Consider the following 18,444-nt stretch of genomic DNA (forward strand, 5'->3'; position numbering starts at 1 on the left):
GATAATTTCACCGCTCACCTGGCAATTTCTTAAACACAAACAGAAAATTGGCAAACTTAAAACTCCTCGTTTTATGAAGCATTTGGATTTCAGGAAGGAACCTGTCTTTGATCATTCCAAAATATGTATTCAGGAACCATCCCCCCCCCCCGCCTCCTGTTGGCAGGTTAGGTTACGTGAAGGGATTTATCATACATAGGCTCATTTTAGACAGCTAAATCTTGCAAGGATCTTGTCTCATGCTGATTGCAAAAGGTTTTCTTTGCAAGCTATTCCATCAGGAGTTGCCTTTCCAACAGAAAGGAGGGCTGAAACTAAATCAAATGTACAAATTCAATTATGTAAAAGGCCATGCTCCAGAAACCCACAATGGTTACATGCTCCCGTTGTGATCTGCTCTTATTTAAAGCCCAAGGCTGCAGTTGTGAAAATCGTGTATGGTAGGCCTAACTCACTGCCAGGGCTGGCTAGGGGTGCGGGGCACCCGGGCGCCGGGCTCTCAGGGGCACCAGGCCGAGAGTCCAGGGCCGAGATTTGGAGTCCGGGGATTGAAGAGCCAGACCAGTCGACAGCCGCTGCCAAGCGGAGCAGAGTCCATTGGAGCGCCGCAGCCTTTTCTGCTGTGGGCGCTGAGGCAGCCTGCTGGCTCCGCCCTCCTGCACGCCTGGGATTGGCATTCGGCTCACACGAGGCATGCAGCTTCCCTCCCAAGCTTCTGCGGGGATTTCTCTCCTCCCTTCACCTGTGGCGGCATGGGAGAGAGTTGTGTGCCCCCCCAAAAAAACTCAACAACTTTGGCCTGCCCCCCCCAAATAACATTGGGAACTCTGGGCATATGCTAAAGGCGTCCCTGCTCACTGGTACCGCCTCTCCTGGTATGCCCCGCGGAGGACCTTAAGGTCCACAAATGACAACACTTTGGAGGTCCCAGGTCGCAAGGTGATTAGATTGGTCTCAACTAGGGCCAGGGCCTTTTCAGTACTGGCCCCGACTTGGTGGAACGCTCTGTCACAAGAGACTAGGGCCCTGTGGGACTTGATATCTTTCCGCAGGGCCTGCAAGACAGAGCTGTTCTGCCTGGCCTTTGGTTTGGACTCAGTCTGACCCTTATGTTTCCCTCCCCTTACGGTTGTGATCTATGGGCTACTATTAAAATGCGGCTGCATTTTAAATTATATTTTAACCCGTATTTTAAATTGGTTTTCCCCCTCCCCCCCCTTATGTTTTTATTGTAATTTTACTGGTGTTAGCCGCCCTGAGCCTGGCTCTGGCCAGGGAGGGTGGGCTATAAATAAAAAATTATTATTGTTGTTGTTATTATCATCATCATCATCACAAATTGGAGCACAGGAGTATTGGAAGCTGACTTATACTATTCCATCTAGCTCGAGTTTCAGGAAGAGGGAATCCCCAGCCCCACCTGGGAATGGCAGGGATTGAACCTGTGACTTCCTCAGTGGCGTAGCGTGGGGGGTGCAGGGGGGGCCGGCCGCACCGGGCGCAACATCTGGGGTTAGGGCAAATCCACAGGTTAGGGGGCGCAAATCCATGGGTTAGGGGGCGGAAATCCACGGGTTAGGGGGCGCAAATTACTTGCCTTGCCCCGGGTGCTGACAACCCATGCTACGCCACTGGACTTCCTGCATCCAAAGTTGTTGTTCTACCACTGAGATGCAGTTCTTCCCCTTATGTTGCTTGCTTGTCTTTTCAATGAATTCAAAAGCAGCTTGAAACGCAACGAGGAGAACACTACATCTCATAGACCCACAGAAGTAGAAGGGACTTTGCAAGTCAATGTAGCAACCTTGCCATTGCATCATCCCTGAGAATATATCCACTCAAATCTCTGCAGAAACATCTCCAGCAAAGGAGAACCCATCACCTTTTGAAGCAGTCTGTGTAGCAGCTTTTGCCATTAGGCTCTCTTAATATTTCACTGCAAATATGAACAGAACATTTGTGAAAACAATGGTTCCAAATGACAATTAACGACGCTCTTTGTGTTCCTGGATGGAATGATGTCCTGGGGAGGTCATTTCAGAGGGTGACCGTGCAGTACTGCATTTAACCATGGAACGTTGTTCTGTGTGAATAGGTCCTCTTGACTTGTGTTGTCATAGTGACTAAGATTAGAAGAAAGAGGGTAAATAATGAAGCAGGTGTGCCTTTCGGAACAGGAGCTGATTTGTCCTTGAGCCTTTGCCAAAGAGATAAAAGGAAGAAAAAGTAGCTACAATGCAATGCAAAATCGGTTGCTAATATAAATACATTGGAGGGAGAGGAGGGCATCCTTCCCTAAGGAATTAGCAAAAAAAAGTGCACAAATGAATGCGAGTTGAGTTTGTGATAGGTGATCAGGCCATGGCTGTGGTACATGCCATGTTCTCATGTTTCAGATTCTCTATGCAAAAAGAAACTTCCTAGAAGCTCAGTTCAGGTTACATACGCTTCAGGTTACAGACTCCGCTAACCCAGAAATTGTGCTTCAGGTTAAGAACTTTGCTTCAGGATGAGAACAGAAATCGTGCTCCAGCAGCATGGCGGCAGCAGGAGGCCCCATTAGCTAAAGTGGTGCTTCAGGTTAAGAACAGTTTCAGGTTAAGAACGGACCTCCGGAATGAATTAAGTACTTAACCCAAGGTACCACTGTACTTGCAAAGATGAAATTGCTAGCGAATGCTCTAGGAAAGGGACAAAACTGTTCATGTTCACTTTCCTTTTTTGCCAAGAATGAGAAACTCTGACATTTTAGTTTTAATTGTTCAAGGACTACTCTTGAAAATTTTGCTGAAGCAAAAATTCTTACGGCAAATTTCTGAAGGGGGGGCAACTGCACCCTAAAATGTTTGCAAACACCCCCCCCCCACACACACACACAAACAACAAGTTTCAATCAAGTCTCAAAGCCAAAATAAAAACTCAAGATAATTCAATTCCGCCCTTGCAATTCCATCTTTGGGGCTGAGAAACGGTTGCTGTCCTGTGTCCCGTACTGGAGCTGGAAATACTGATTGATTCATTATGGCCAATGATGCAATTACATTCCTTGGAGGACAAACTACTGCATAGAAATCCTATGACAGAATGCTAAGAGGCAAGTCTAGAGGTCTCATCCACAGAAAATGGGGGAGATTTGAATACTCAATCAGGTTTTTGACTCAGTGCCTATGATCTTAATGCACAAGGTGGTTCTGTAAATATTAGCTGCTCACCCTCCTGTTACCTAAACAACCACATAGCCAAAAAAGTAAGAGAGGAAGAATCCGTTCTCGGTCTACAAGAACCATCACAAATGTCTGAATGTTTTTACTGGGCGGTCTCTTTCCTTGAACACCCCTATAGCTCCTATCGTTGTCGTTCACAGGAATTTTTGGGCAGAAGCTGGAAGACACCGTCCGTTACGAGAAAAGATATGGAAATCACCTGGCGCCCATGTTGGTGGAACAGTGTGTGGATTTTATCCGGCTGCGGGGGCTGAAGGAGGAGGGGCTTTTCCGACTGCCTGGCCAGGCTAACCTCGTCAAAGAATTACAGGATGCTTTCGATTGCGGAGAAAAGCCATTGTTTGACAGGTAAGGTGGCGAACAAGAATCTTTTATGGTGGTATTTCCCAGGGCAATATGTTAACATTGGGGTCCCCAACATAGGATTGCAGACTTGGCCATCTGTTCCAATGTCCTGCAAGTCAGGGATATTTTGCCCAGCATGGGGCTCAAACCCCTGACCCTGAGCTTAAGAGTCTCATGCTTTATCAGCTGAGCTATTCCAGTATTTCTGGATGCCCTGGGTTTCAATCACAGCCCCCTGTTCCTTCTAATATTTTATTATAAGCTTTCTGCTTTATTATTTGTTTTCGGGTAGTTTGCCTGTTTTGTGAACCAGGTGTTTTGTGCTGCCTGTGACAGTTTCTCACATTGAAAGCTGACTGCTGAGATTAGAGCCAAGAGTGTTTAGTAAGTCAAGCAATTGATTGGGAAGTTCTGAGTTCAAATCCCAACTTCACCCTGAAGCGTTTTCTGCCCTGGACTTCTTGGGGAGGGGAAGGGTGGGATATAAATTTAATAAAGTAAAATAAAATGAATGAATGAATCTTCCATAATTCAGATGCAACATGTGTCACACAGCAATGTTTTCCCCATGAATATATGATTTTGAGCTTCTGTTATATGTACAAAGATCCATCCCATGAAGAATCTGAAGCTCTTTCATCTAACCTTCATTTTCATCCTAGGATAATTTATTAGGTAGACTAACTCAGTGGCAGTCAATATTTCCACTCCAATGGTTCCCCCTTTAAGTGCAGTCTGAGCATGGCATGCCTTGGAGCCCGATACATCTTGGGGTCTTTATAAAAAGTTGACTAAAGCAGGTGGATGATGGAGGTTTACTGGGGCAATAGATAGACAGATTTTTTTCTACCTCTCTCTAGGGATGGTTCACATTATCATTGCTTCCTGAACCAGTATGCCAGAGGTAGGGAATATTTATGGTTCTGGGGGCCAGATCAGGATTGGCCTTGCAGGCCAAATATGACATTGCATGATTGACAGGTGATCTCTTATTGTGGCTTTGCAAGTCTTCCCAAGCTTCCCATTTAAACCCAACATTGCCGAAACGCATCCATCCTTCAGAATTTGCACGTCTCCAAAGTTTGTAATTCAGTTCTCAGACCAAGCAATGTGTGTGAAAATGCATATATTGGGGCAAAGCGTGCATACTGCTGCGTATATTTAGTGGAAATAACATGCAAAAATGTGTTATATTAGGGCAATTGCTTGCAAAAATTTATTCTGTTGGGGAGCATATTAGGAGACTCACACTAAATTTGTGCTAACGTGTTGATGAATTTTCATGAGGATCTTTTTTTTTTTTTTTAAAAAAAAAGGCAATTGCAAATGGATGTGGAAATGTGGGAAACTAAATTTAACATGGAAAAAATGAGAAACGGGAATTGATGGATTTGCCGAACCCTTGTCATAATCTACCAGCTGAACGCCATTTTTTTTTTTTTTACACATTGCGGGGAGGTCTTGCAACTGAACATAAAACATGTGTTAACTGTTTTCTTCTGACAAATGTCAGACCTGCATAAGCAGTTGCTGGCTACCTTACCTTCTCAGGGATTCTTGTTTGTGTTCTAAGCTGTTTGCAGTGTGTTTATTCATTTCACAGGGAGAGGGTGTGTGTGTGTGTGTGTGTGTGAGAGAGAGAGAGAGAGAGAGAGAGAGAGAGAGAGAGAGAGAAGTCCGTTGATATAAGACCCTGCCCTTCAAACTCAAGCTGCCGTTTTTTGCCAGCAAGCACATTTTGCCTCTGCAATTTACTGAGGAGAGTCCGTGCTGTGAGGGATGGTGCCTCTGAGCTCCTGTGTTTGTGTAGCTTAAAGCGCATTTCTGCTGGCCTCAGCAACTGCGCTTCCTGCCGCTCAGTGAAGGCAGTCCGTCAAGATGGGCCCCTGCAGAATAGCCGTAGCCTGCAAAATGGCCTTGGAGGGACTTGGGTTTCCAGCCTATTTCTCACTCGCTGCCTTGAAGGCGCGACATGTTTAATTGGGACGGAGCTAACCCCGGTGTCCAAATAAGGCACAGCATGGGAAGATCAAAATTAAAACAGTGCTGCTCATTGCGAGTACTAATGGGGTTTCATGACCCTCCAGTTCCTAGAAAACATTGGGGGAAGGCTGTAGCTCAGCATCAGAGCCTGTGCTTTGGGCTCTGGAGGCCACAGGCTCAATCCTTGTCACCTCCATGGAGGGCTAGAACAGACTCCTGTCTAGATCCCTGGAGACCCACTGCCAGGTAGTGTTAGGTTGTGGGTGAACATATCAGACGACACAGTGATTCTCCAAACAGCTCTTGTTTATTCACAGGTCAGAAAAGAACTGAACTGAAGGGTTTAGCCAGCCTGCTTATATAGAGCTCCAGTACAACGTAACTGTAACAACTTTCTGTAACTATCCAATCACTGAACGTCACTTTCGATCCCTTATTTGCATATGTAGACCTGAACTATCTACAGTATTCCCCTGCTGGCCCAGGGTGAGAACTTCAGTACATAACAGGTAGCACAGACCACAAGTGGGGAACATGTCACCCACTGGATATTTGTTTTGAACCCCACTCAGCCCCAGCCATGTCAGGCAGGGTGTGAGTTGTAATCCAATAAGATTCGAAGAGTCACAGGTTCCCCATTCCTGACATAGATAATATTTCGCTGGATGGGTCAGTGTTTGGGTATAAGGCCATTTCCTGTGCTTTCCGCAATCGAAACTCAGTGTGAGTTGACTACATAATGGTGTGCAAAATTTAAATTCAGGCTGTGTCTGCATGCCATGATAGCAGTGTTTTACTGTGGCGTGCATTCATTTTTCTGTGCATTTGCTCAGTGGGACATCTCTCAGGCAAATAGCAGCGGCATGTTACTTATCTGATGGGCTGAGCCTCCCTATAGACTTTTGGAAACTTACAACATTTTAAAAACGATTCTGTTCCTTGTTTTGTAGCACTCAGCACCACTGCTGTTGAAGGAACTTAAATCCCCATATACATTCTCTCCCTTTCTATTTTCCCCAAGACTGTTTTCCCCACCAAGTTACATAAATACGTGAAAGGTTCAGTGAAAGTGATAGCAGATGAAATGCATACAAATAGAGCTAAGTGACACCTGTCACAACTTTCATGAAAGCTATCAGTGGTGCCAAAAAAGATTCTTCCCCTTCTCTGTCATTTTTCAGTACTCCATGGAAAAGGTTTGCTTATTCAAACGTGGCCCTCACTCTCAGTTGCCTTCACTTGCCGTCAGTGATATCCTAATCTGATTGGCTACATATGTTGAGACATTCACTTTGTAATTCCTGATTGGAGGAAGAAACACAGCCAGAGAAAACAGTGATAACCAGGACTGGAAAAGCTGGATATTTGTACATCTCTTTGGAAATGAAAACGTGTTTCCTGCTGAAATTTATAATTTCTGCTCACAAATCGAAACTAGTAAATGTTTGGTTCGGTTATTTCAGCCACTTCAAACACAGCTCAAATACAATGTTAATCTATATCTATCTATCTATCTATCTATCTATCTATCTATCTATATCATCATCTATCATCATCTATCATCATCTATCATCATCTATCATCTATCTACAGTGGTACCTCAGGTTGAGAACTTAATTCGTTCTGGAGGTCCATTCTAAACCTGAAACTGTTCCTAAACTGAGGTACCACTTTAGCTAATGGGGCCTCCCACTGCCGCCGTGCCGCCAGAGCACGATTTCTGTTCTCATCCTGAAGCAAAGTGCTTAACCAGAGGTACTGTTCTCATTCTGAAGCAAAGTTCTAAACCCGAGGTACTATTTGTGGGTTAGCGGAGTCTGTAACCTGAAGCGTCTGTAACCTGAAGTGTCTGTAACCCAAGGTACCACTCTATCTATCTATCTATCTATCTATCATCTACCCATCCATCCATCCATCCAAAAAGCTTTCGGGCTTTCCCCCATCCTCTTTTTATTCTTGCAGCAACCTCATGAGGTACGTCAGGGTACTCAGCTGATCTTCATAGCTGAGCAGGGATTTGAACCCTTATTTGAACTGAAAGAAATGATCTTGTAATGCTGCGGTGCGCCTGTGAGAAAGCATTTGTAATCCATGTATAATAGAACTTCAATACAAGGTACAAGAGGCCAGCAGAGAGGCAATATGTAAACTTGGCTTTTGGTGGGACTTCAGGAAAAAACGAATGTTACTTCTGGGAAGGCAAGCAGACGCCAACAATGCTTCTTCGATCTGCATGCACAAAAACACGCAGAGTACCGAAGTAGGAAGACTGAGCACTGGGAAATCAAATGGGTAGAGGTCCCAGGATGTGCTTCCTTTATTAGGTTGGCCAAACTGCAACAATTGTTAACAGAACTAGGTTTTTGTGTATGCTCAGTGGGAAGTTGCATACAAGGTGGTGAGCTGTTTGAGAAGACGATGACATTTGTTTATCTTCAGATTCCCCCACCCCTGACCACAAATACACATTAAGAAAACAAAGCATTGGGTTCCATTAGTTGAACAATAAAAGGGAAAGGGGGGTTGAAATTTAGAGCAACAATACATGCTTGCTGCAAAATTGATTCAAAGCCATCTGTTACTTTATTGTGCTTTTACGGGGGGGGGGGCATTTATATATATACAGTAAATGTTATAGCTTTTTAATTGGAATTTGAAGAAGGTATGGGAGTACAGTGGTGCCTTGGGTTAAGAACTTAATTCGTTCCAGAGGTCCGTTCTTAACCTGAAACTGTTCTTAACGTGAAGCACCACTTTAGCTAATGAGGCCTCCCACTGCCGCTGCACGATTTCTGTTCTCATCCTGAAGCAAAGTTCTTAACCTGTGGTACTATTTCTGGGTTAGCAGAGTCTGTAACCTGAAGCGTATGTAACCTGAAGCGTATGTAACCCGAGGTACCACTGTATGCTCAAGCAAGCACTCATCATTTTGGAATTTTCTACTTTTGAACTAAATAGCCGTGACTCTGTGTGTTTGTTTGTGTGTGTGTGTGTGTGTGTGTGTGTGTGTGTGTGTGTGTCAGTGTGTGTGTGTGTGTGTGTGTGTGTGTGTCTGTGTGTCTGTGTGTAGATATCTTAGAGATAAATATTCTGAAGATATGTGTACACAATATGAATAGGGGTTCTTCAAGAAGATGTGATAGCATTAATCCACAAACCCAATTTATCTGGAGCATTTATCCAAATGACAATAATGAAATTACATTGGAAAGTCAGCGCAGTCCTTTGGCTGTGATCTCAAGAGGATCTTTGGCTGTGCACGCACAATGATATATTTATATGTTTCTTTCATATTCTCTAACAGCGTTACTTAGGCACAGCCCCTAGTTTCAAAAATGGCCAGTCAGACAACTAGACATGCCGCCAAAGCCCATATTTCCTGGCTCCAAAGAATAGAGTTTGGAGCTTGTAATGCACACCTCAAATCGGCATTGGGTGAGTAGGAAAGGAGGAGGAGTTGATGAGAAGGTAGGGGCAATTTGCTCTCCTCATCTGGTATTTTTTTTTGGGGGGGGGGAGCTCAGGAAACACTTGGATGAAAAATAAGCTTTTTCCAATGATGCTTTGAGAGTGTAATACTACAGGTTGTAAGGGGAGTGAGTTCTGGGTTCTATGGCCATGCACAAAGACTAGGGTGCCATAGAGTATGCTCTCCTAAGCAACTTCTGTAATGGTGGGGAGGAAACATTGTTCCTGTAAGTCTGATGAAAACACCAATAACAATACAGTAAAACCTAGGGACAGTAAAAAGCAGAGACATCACCTTGCCAACAAAGGTCCGTATTGTTAAAGCTATGGTTTTCCCAATAGTGATGTATGGAAGTGAGAGCTGGACCATAAAGAAGGCTGATCGTCGAAGAATTGGTGCTTTTGAATTATAGTGCTGGAGGAGACTCTTGAGAGTCCCATGAATTGCAAGAAGATCAAACTGATCCATTCCGAAGGAAATCAGCCCTGAGTGCTCACTGGAAGGACAGATCCTGAAGCTGAGGCTCCAAGACTTTGGCCACCTCATGAGAAGAGAAGACTCCCTGGAAAAGACCCTGATGTTGGGAAAGATGGAGGGCACAAGGAGAAGGGGATGACAGAGGACGAGATGGTTGGACAGTGTTCTCAAAGCTACCAGCATGAGTTTGACCAAACTGCGGGAGGCAGTGGAAGACAGGAGTGTCTGGCGTACTCTGGTCCATGGGGTCACGAAGAGTCGGAAACGACTAAACGACTAAACAACAACAAAGCAGCAGAAAATGTTAGAGCCCTTTCTTTATCCCCCTCCACAATATTTCAGGAGGGTTTCATTTCATCACCCAATGAACAGTCGCAGAAGAAAAGAGAATTCCAGAATTTCCAGCGCAGCTCTTAACTTCTCACCAATCAACATTGAAAGGACCTTGGACAATAGCTGCCTGCTGTCCAGGGTCCTGTCCCAGCCACCTTTCTATTGTTCTTCCTAGCAAGCATCTTTCCTGCGGAGGTTGAATTGTGCCCTGTGCATGCTAAATCAGGCACAACACAGAAAGGCTGACATGCAGGGCAAGCTGCCTGCTTAAGATACTCCCATTCTCAGCTCAGTTAATGGTTTCCGCCTTAGAGTTAATTACATAGTGGCTGGCACCTGTTTAGCAGTGCTATCCATCACGGAGTCTCGAAGCAATGTGCAGGCATTAATAAATAAAGCTGCTCAATTTTCGTGTGAGGAAGTATCATCATCTCTTTTTTCATAGAAGGGACACCCAGCCATCAATAAGGAAGTGGTGGTATGACAAAGTGCAAGAAGTAATCGCTCCACGTTATTCTGCACTAATCTGGGTTCATTTGGAGTTTTGTGTCCAGAATGCAACACCTTGCTTTAAGAAGCATAGCTTTGAAAAGAGTTCAGAGAAACACAATGGCCAGGAGCATGAAAAGCAAGTTCTATGAAGAAAGGCTGAAGGAACTGGGAATGTCTATCTTAGAGAGGAGTGAGGGGGAACACAGAGAAAATAATGATTTAGCTGAGGTATACTGAAGAAAAACAGCATATGATATACTGTATGGAGAAAATGGGGAAAATGAACTCTTTCTTAAGTTAGGCCTCTGCAGGGTGAAAACTCCTTCAGAACTATTCTTCCTCCCAAGTCCTCCAGTGGCCAAATCTTACTCATCTTCTTCACGGACAGCTAACTTCTAACTGATGAGGCTCCATCAGAGTCTCCTGTCATTGAGACCAATAGCAGAATTAACCCCTTAAGTCACACACCAAATGAACCCCATTCTTGGACTTCCAACATTCTGCTCAATGGAGATCTTAAATGTTGTACTAGTGGCCTTCAAGGCCCCTTCCCATTTTCCAATTCTATAACATGACTATTCCAAGCTGACTTGATAGATGCTAACAATCACCATAGATTGGGATATAATTATAGTAATGCAATTTAATTATTTACATAGCGTCTGGGGATATTCTGAATACTTCATATACAATCTCATTATTCCTTAAAACAGCTCCGTAAGGTAGGTTGGTATTATTATATCCCCATCTTGCAGATGATATAGACTTGTGCCACCTTGAGTGGTCTTGTCAAGGTGTGAACTGGGTATTTTCTGAACCCTAGATAGTCTGTTACAATGGAATGACAATGTGCAATGAATGTATGATTACTTACAGGCCAGATCTATGGGGGAACATAATTGTACGCACAACCCCAAGGACAAAAGACTACCCCACAAATAACCCAGAGGTGCATTATTCTAGCTGATTTTTATTATTATTATTTTTCCTTCTTCCAAGGAGTTCAGGGCAGTGTACATGCCCTCCCCTTTTAAATTCACAACATTCCTGTAAGGTGATTTAGGCTGAGAGGCAACAGTGAGTTGCCCAAGGTCATACACTTGACTTTGTGGCTGAGTGGAGATTCGAATATGTGCCTCCCCAGTTGAAGGCAATGCTATAACCACTATACCGCATTGTATTTCCCCAAGAACATACCCTTGAGTACATAATGAATAACATCCATATTTTTGACAGTCGTTCAACCCAAATTACCCCAATATTTCATTACACTCCAAAGTCAGGAGTTCGTTGCTTTTAGCTCCATTGCAATTTTGTTTGGACAGACTTGAAATTATACATTTGACTCTGACTGTATTTTAGGAACGAACCATCTTTTTTGACCTCTGCTTATGCAAACAGGCCTTCAATTATATAGACAAACAAGAAATTAAATGGAAAATGGAAATCTTTTAAAGGAAATTTTTAATGAAAGAAATTGAATTGGATTTCTCACCCCACCTCTCGCAACACACACCTTTTTTTTAAAAAAAGTAAATTATCTTTCTCATCATTTGTTCGCATTGCCATTGTTGTGCAATTACGAAGATCTGTTAGAGGAGGAAAATATTTGAAATGTCACAGAGATGGGTATTAATATTTATGTGGGAACATTTTCCTGGGCAATTTCCATAGGTAAACAAAGTCTAGGTATCAGAGGAATTTAAAAGTGGGTCAGCTGAGGTAGTATATGCATAACTGAGATGGTATAATGATATTGTGTATCACATAAACAGCATCGAGCGTGATCTTACGTATCTTTGTCTAAAGGGAACTGACTGCTGTTAATGTTATTTGTGCTGTCTGGGAAATAGTTATGCGATTTAGATTTTTAAGAGTTGGCCATGGACTTTGGAATTTATTTGTTAAAACCCCTTTTATCACTCAGTTGCATAAGCTTAGGCCCCCTACAGGGCCAGATTTAGGTTTGTTGAGGCCCTAAGCTACTGAAGGTAATGGGGCCCTTTATATGTCCAGCTGTCCTTTGTCAACAACAAATTTTCACTTTTTTTGTGTTGAATATATGCCAGATGGTAATTTATGGACCTAATAGGTATCTAAAGCCATTTGCACATTTTGCACTGCAACCAGTCCGTGCAGAATATAAGCACCCTATATATAGAAATGAGCAAACCAGTGATACAGTAGTACCTCGGCTTAAATACTTAATTCATTCCGGAGGTCCGTTCTTAACCTGAAACTGTTCTTAACCTGAAGCACCATTTTAGCTAATGGGGCCTCCTGCTGCCGCTGCGCCGCCAGAGCATGATTTCTGTTCTTATCCTGAAGCAAAGTTCTTAACCTGAAACACTATTTCTGGCTTAGTGGAGTGTGTAACCTGAAGCGTATGTAACCCGAGGTACCACTGTATTTTAGGGAGCAGACTAGCAGGTGGGGCCCATTACTTACATCCTAGGAGCCTACACAACACAAAACACTGTTGCTGTATGTAGGTTTTATTTTATTTGTTTTTTATCTTATATTTTGGAAATGTCCATCCAGGGTTTTTTCCCCCTCAAATTTTTGGGGGGCCTCCGAGAGTGGGGCCCTAAGCTATGGCTTGTTTAGCTTATATGTAAATCTGGCACTGGCCCCCTATGACATCAGAGCAACTACACCAATGGGAGCAGCAGTGTGACATCACTGTCTGAATGTCTGAAATGTCTCGCTGTGATGTCAGAGTCAATGTGGCAGCTGTATTAGTAGAAGCAGGGCAAGGCAAGGAAAGGGGTAAACAGGCAGGAAGACTGCAAGAGTCAGAAGAGGAGTGGAATGCCAGCCATATGCTGTGCTTTAAAACCAAAGCAAAAAAACACCATCCACAATTTATTCAGCACATTATATCCCAGGTTTCCACAACATTTCTCAGGCTGGGGTATATGACAGGTCTTTTGATTGAGCTGCGAGTTGGTGACTGGCCCAGGACTTAAATAAGGATATATTGTGCTCCTAGCACCAGATCTGGGCTAGTTCAAGCATACTGCTATTTCTTAGAAAAAACAATTTTTATTTAGAAAAACTTTCCCTCTCCTGGTTGCCTGGGAATCTCCTCGGAGACCAATGGGTGATGATGACAGATATAGGGAATGTATATCAAGCACACCTGGGAACTGGGGAGACTGTAATTTTGGCAAAGAGATTAATAAAACACAAGACAAGCAGAACACATGGTCACCAGAGGGCTGGGGCAGAATCACGTTGAAATGCAATGGTTTTATATAGCCCTCAGCTGGAGGTATTCATTTGTCACTGTTCCTCGCTGAGCGCCGCACTCCGAGTCATGCACACAGGTCAGTGGGGAAGTTGCTCCTTCAACAGCAAAAAGATCATTTCCCTTTGTGGAAAACAGCAAGAGATATTATGCTCATCAATACTGTTCAAGGGGTAGATTCCAAGCCCTTTGATGTTGCACAGATAACATGGACTTCAAAGATACAAGTCATTTCAGAGCCATCATTTCTGGCTGAACTCTTGCGGCCCGTTGGTTGGGCACAAAATGGTTAGGTGCTTTCATTTCATTTCATATACTTCTGCACCGTTCTTCAACCCTGAAGAGAAGATTTGTTTGGCTCATGTAGGCCCTTGCCCTACTGGCACATACAGGAGTTCATCCTGAAACAGCCATCCTTTGATATAACTCTGCTGTTCTTTGGCCTAATCTGTGCAGAGTAAGCCACATAGAGCAGTCGCTGGAACAATTTCCGTGCTTATATAGCAGCCATCATTGTATATAATTACCAAACATCCCAAGTTGGAAGGGACCCCAGAGGTCATCCAGTCCAAAGCCCTGAAATGCAGGAATCACAACTAAAGCATCCCTGACAGATGGTCGTTCAGCCTCTGTTTAAAAACCTTGAAGAAGAATCCACCACTTTCTGCGGAAGCCCGTTCCACTGATGCACAGCTCTTGCCACCAGAAAGTTTTTCCAAATATCTAGTTGCAATCTCCTTTCTTGTCATTTGGATCCATTGGTTCAGGTCTGGAGCAGTGGAAAACAAAATTGCTCCATCTTCCATGTGACAGCTCTTCAGATATTTGAAGGTGGCTAGCTTAATCACCTCTCGAGTCTTTTCCAAGCTAAACATACCCAACTCCCTCAATTGTTCCTCATAATGCTTGGTTTCCAGACCCTTGGTCATCTTGGTTACACTTCTGTACACATATTCTGTCTTGTCAATCTCCTCCTTACACTGTGGTGCCCAGAACTGGACACAGTACTCCAGGTGTGGTCTGACCAAGGCAGAACAGAGTGGTAAGGTAAAGGTAAACCTAACCATTAGGTCCAGTCGTGACCGACTCTGGGGTTGCAGTGCTCATCTTGCTTTATTGGCCGAGGGAGCCGGTGTACAGCTTCCGGGTCATGTGGCCAGCATGACTAAGCTGCTTCTGGCGAACCAGAGCAGCGCACGGAAACGCCGTTTACCTTCCCGCCGGAGTGGTACCTATTTATCTACTTGCACTTTGATGTACTTTCGAACTGCTAGGTTAGCAGGAGCAGGGACTGAGCAACGGGAGCTCACCCCGTCACGGGGATTCGAACCGCCGACCTTCTGATGGGCAAGTCTATGGTTTAACCCACAGCGCCACCTGTGTCCCTTAGAACAGGGTGGTACTATAGTGCTATTACTTCCCTTGATCTGGCCACTATACTTCTGTGGATGCAGCCAAGAATACCATTAGCAAAAAATTTTTGCTGCTGCATCACATTAAACTTGTTGGTCTACTAAGACGCTAAGATCCTAAGCCATTGTGGGGTTCATTATAAAATGTGTTCCCCTTTCCAAAAGCATGGTGAACCAGGGTACTAGATAGCCCATTTTGAGTGAATGATTTACCACAACAGATATACTAACAGGTGCATCCAACTAATTCTCAATCACAGTACCGCCACTGAAATTAATGGGTCTGTGTTGGCCATTAGTAAGGTTGCCATACGTCCAGAATTTCCTGGACATATCCAGAATACTGCTGTCTCTAGCAGCGTCCTGGCAGAAATCGATGAAATCTGGACGTATAGCAGCTCAGCAACTTTTCTGTCCAGATTTTCACTGTTTGAAATATGGCAGTCCTAGCTGGCTACAGCACTTCCATTGCAGGTGAATGTTTCAGAAAAGACCCCCTGCTAGTGATTGGGTCAGGCCTTGGGCAAGAACAAGCCATACTACCTCTTGGCATCCCACTGCATAGCAAGGAAGGAAGGAAGTGATGGAGGCAGAAAGAGAGACAAAAGGGCATTGAAAAGTCCCTCACCAGCATAGAAACCAGGGCAGTCTTGGATACAAGTGTTAGAATTCCTTCTCCATGATTGCAGTCATGGGATTTTTATCTATTACATGACGGTGTATGTTTTGACTCCACAAAGTGGGAAGTGATGGAGACAGGATTTTTTCTTACTATGTTCCGTGAAGTGAGACTATTGTCCTTTGTTTTTTTCTCTTTGCTGTCTGATGCTAGAGAGAGAGAGGGAGCCATGTTGCAGTGCTCTGTGTGTGTTTATATGTAAATAAAGTAGATTAGCCAAAATGCTGAGTTGCTGAGGTCTGTCATGCGAACTGCACAGACTCTGCGGATCCCTAAGTGTGCCGTTGTCTGTTGGCATCGGTTGCTGTGATGTTCAGGCAGAAGAAAGCTTTTGAAGCTCCCGAACGATCGACCAGGAGGGAGGGAACATGCCAGTTGGGCATGTGTCTCTGCCAAGGTCCTACTTGAGTGTAGGCTGAGCTCCTGACAACAAGATCCAGAAGAAATCCCAGATTCATGCAACACAGAGCCTGCATGTGATCCATGCCAGTTCCTGAGGCATCATGACCACAATATTGCCAACCTCCTGGACAAATCATGTGGAAGATCCCACACACATGAACCAGCTTTAGATTCACTTCCTTTTGGAACTACCTTTATTGCATCTTCAATTCCCACCTGAGGTCAGAACCTTTGCTTTCTTGAAGTTCTGACAATAGTACCACAGACACATTTCAGTCTTCACATGTGTTTGGCTATGACTATAAATGTTACATATGTGTTCATGGTGACCTGCTGTGCTTCCATGTTTCTTGTTTATGGAGTGGAGGAAGGGACAACCCCAGGCTGTGTAATCAGCCTGACAGCCGTTTCCACAAGGTCTGCCATACCACAAAGCAAAAAATGTTGTTGACGCAGCAACTGCTGGAAAGGAAGTCAATGACAACGAGGGGCTGGAATGAAAAGAGCTCTGGATCTGGGCTGCCTAATTGCAAAGGAAAGGATTTGTGACTGTTTGCAGTATTTAAAGCCTTTGTATTATATTCCTAGGGGCAGCTTAGAGACCAGTAGTGGTGGCTATTCTGCTGGACAATCAAATGAACAATTAACTCATCTCTGTCTCACTCTTGTCTGTACACGGCTATGCCAGCATACCGTATTTAAAGGGGGAGAAGAGAATGGGAAGTGGGGAAGAGTTAATACAGAGGGGCCAGGAATTTAGAAAATCCTCAGGGTATGTACTCTCTAATTAAATTCTGTGCTAATCACTCCAAATAGCAGGCTTGCTGCTTGCCATAGTTACAGGGAGGGATTTAGATATGGCTGCCTTTGAGAGGCAAGCAAAATTGTGATACAGACGTCCTGAAGGTTTCTGAGCGGGATCGTCTCTTTCGCAGAAGCATTTCTTTACCTGCCGCAGCAGGATTGCACACTACTGAGTGGTGGTTTGTTTTCTTACACTGGGGTCCAGTTGGGCTGCAATGGGGTTTTAAAAGCGACTGTTTACATGACCAGCTGACCTGGGATAAGGGGTAGCTGCTGTTAGAAAGAAACAAAACAACGAATACTTCAGAAAACAGAGAAGAAAGCAATCCCAGTTTACAAAACAGTTAATACCAGTGGCAGCCTTGTGGAAGGATTAGCAAGCTGGGAGTTGCTTCCATTTTCCATGTGATTCATAGAAAAACTCAACGTTGACTTAACTAGGACATGGGGCACAGTGAAGCAGCTGTCCCGGGCAATTGATTTGGGGCATCAGGAAAGTCCAGCAACTGGTTAGTTGCTTAATATATAATTGAGAGCCAGTTTGGTAATGTAGTTAATGTTGGGACTATGGCCTAGCAGATCAGGGATCAGTCCCCTCTTAGCCATGAAGCTCAATGGGGCCGTCACTGCCTCTCCACCTAATCTACTTCATGGGTTTGTTGTGGAGATTAAATGAGGAGGAGGAGAACCATGTATGTCACCTTGAGTTCTTTGGAGAAAAATATGGGATACAGGTGAAATAAAGAAAGAATACGTATTTTTTACTGCCAGGAAATGGTTGTGGGATATTCCGGTGCTGAAATGGTTGAAATGGTTGTGGGATATTCCGGTGCTGAAATAGCTTGCAAATTTATACAATATTTGAAAGAATATTATAAGCAATTAGCATCACTAGTAGGGTTGTCTGAAGACTTGCAATGGGGAAATTTCTCCCTTTTCTTATTTATTTAAATTTTGAGGTATTTTGTAATGAGTGTAATCAGAACTGGAAAAGGTATAAAATGCAATGATATAAAGGTTAATTTTGAAAGCCGTGAGATGGGAGGGAATGAAGTCGACAGGCTCTAGAGAGCCAGAGAGGTAAAGTGGATAGTAATGATGTGATTATATATTGTTAAATGGAAAACTAATAAAAATTATAAATTATTTTTATAAATTATTAAAGAAAAAAATAAAATGGTGTATTGTGTGAAACGGAAGGTGAGACTTAGTCAATATTTGTTTCCCTCAGGCTTCACCAAGAATTAGGACAGGGGTGCCAAATGAACAGGTGTGTGCCAAATTTTAAAGGGGTTCAGTTTTCACTGTTTCCTCTTAAAGAGCATGGCGCAGAGTTCAATCCAAAAGAGCAAAGCTCTCCTAAGGCAAAGGTGTTGCAAAACTGGGATCCATTTCGCCTACTTTGCCAAAGTACTTGCCAAGAGAGATAGAGGGATTCCCTGAGGGGACCACACTTTGCATTACTTCCTTTAGAGTGATTGCAACGTCTTCATGACTCCCTCCCAATTTCCCTTGCAAAGAGATTTGGAGCATCATACTCTGTGTTGTGGTTCAGATCATCTCTTTCAAAGTGG

At 43.8% G+C, this 18,444-nt stretch overlaps 1 protein-coding gene across 6 annotated transcripts in view; it reads left to right on the forward strand.

The window, feature by feature from the left end:
* Positions 1 to 18,444, forward strand: part of ARHGAP24 (Rho GTPase activating protein 24) — a 363,688-nt gene that overhangs the window by 328,792 nt on the left and 16,452 nt on the right. For all 6 annotated transcript variants that reach the window (XM_028743650.2, XM_028743651.2, XM_028743653.2 and 3 more), the window contains one exon: positions 3,365 to 3,572. In XM_028743650.2, coding sequence (XP_028599483.2) covers positions 3,365 to 3,572 — 208 coding nt within the window. The remainder of the gene's footprint in view (positions 1 to 3,364; positions 3,573 to 18,444) is intronic.

Source organism: Podarcis muralis, chromosome 9, assembly GCF_964188315.1.
Source record: "Podarcis muralis chromosome 9, rPodMur119.hap1.1, whole genome shotgun sequence".
NCBI lineage: Eukaryota > Metazoa > Chordata > Lepidosauria > Squamata > Lacertidae > Podarcis > Podarcis muralis.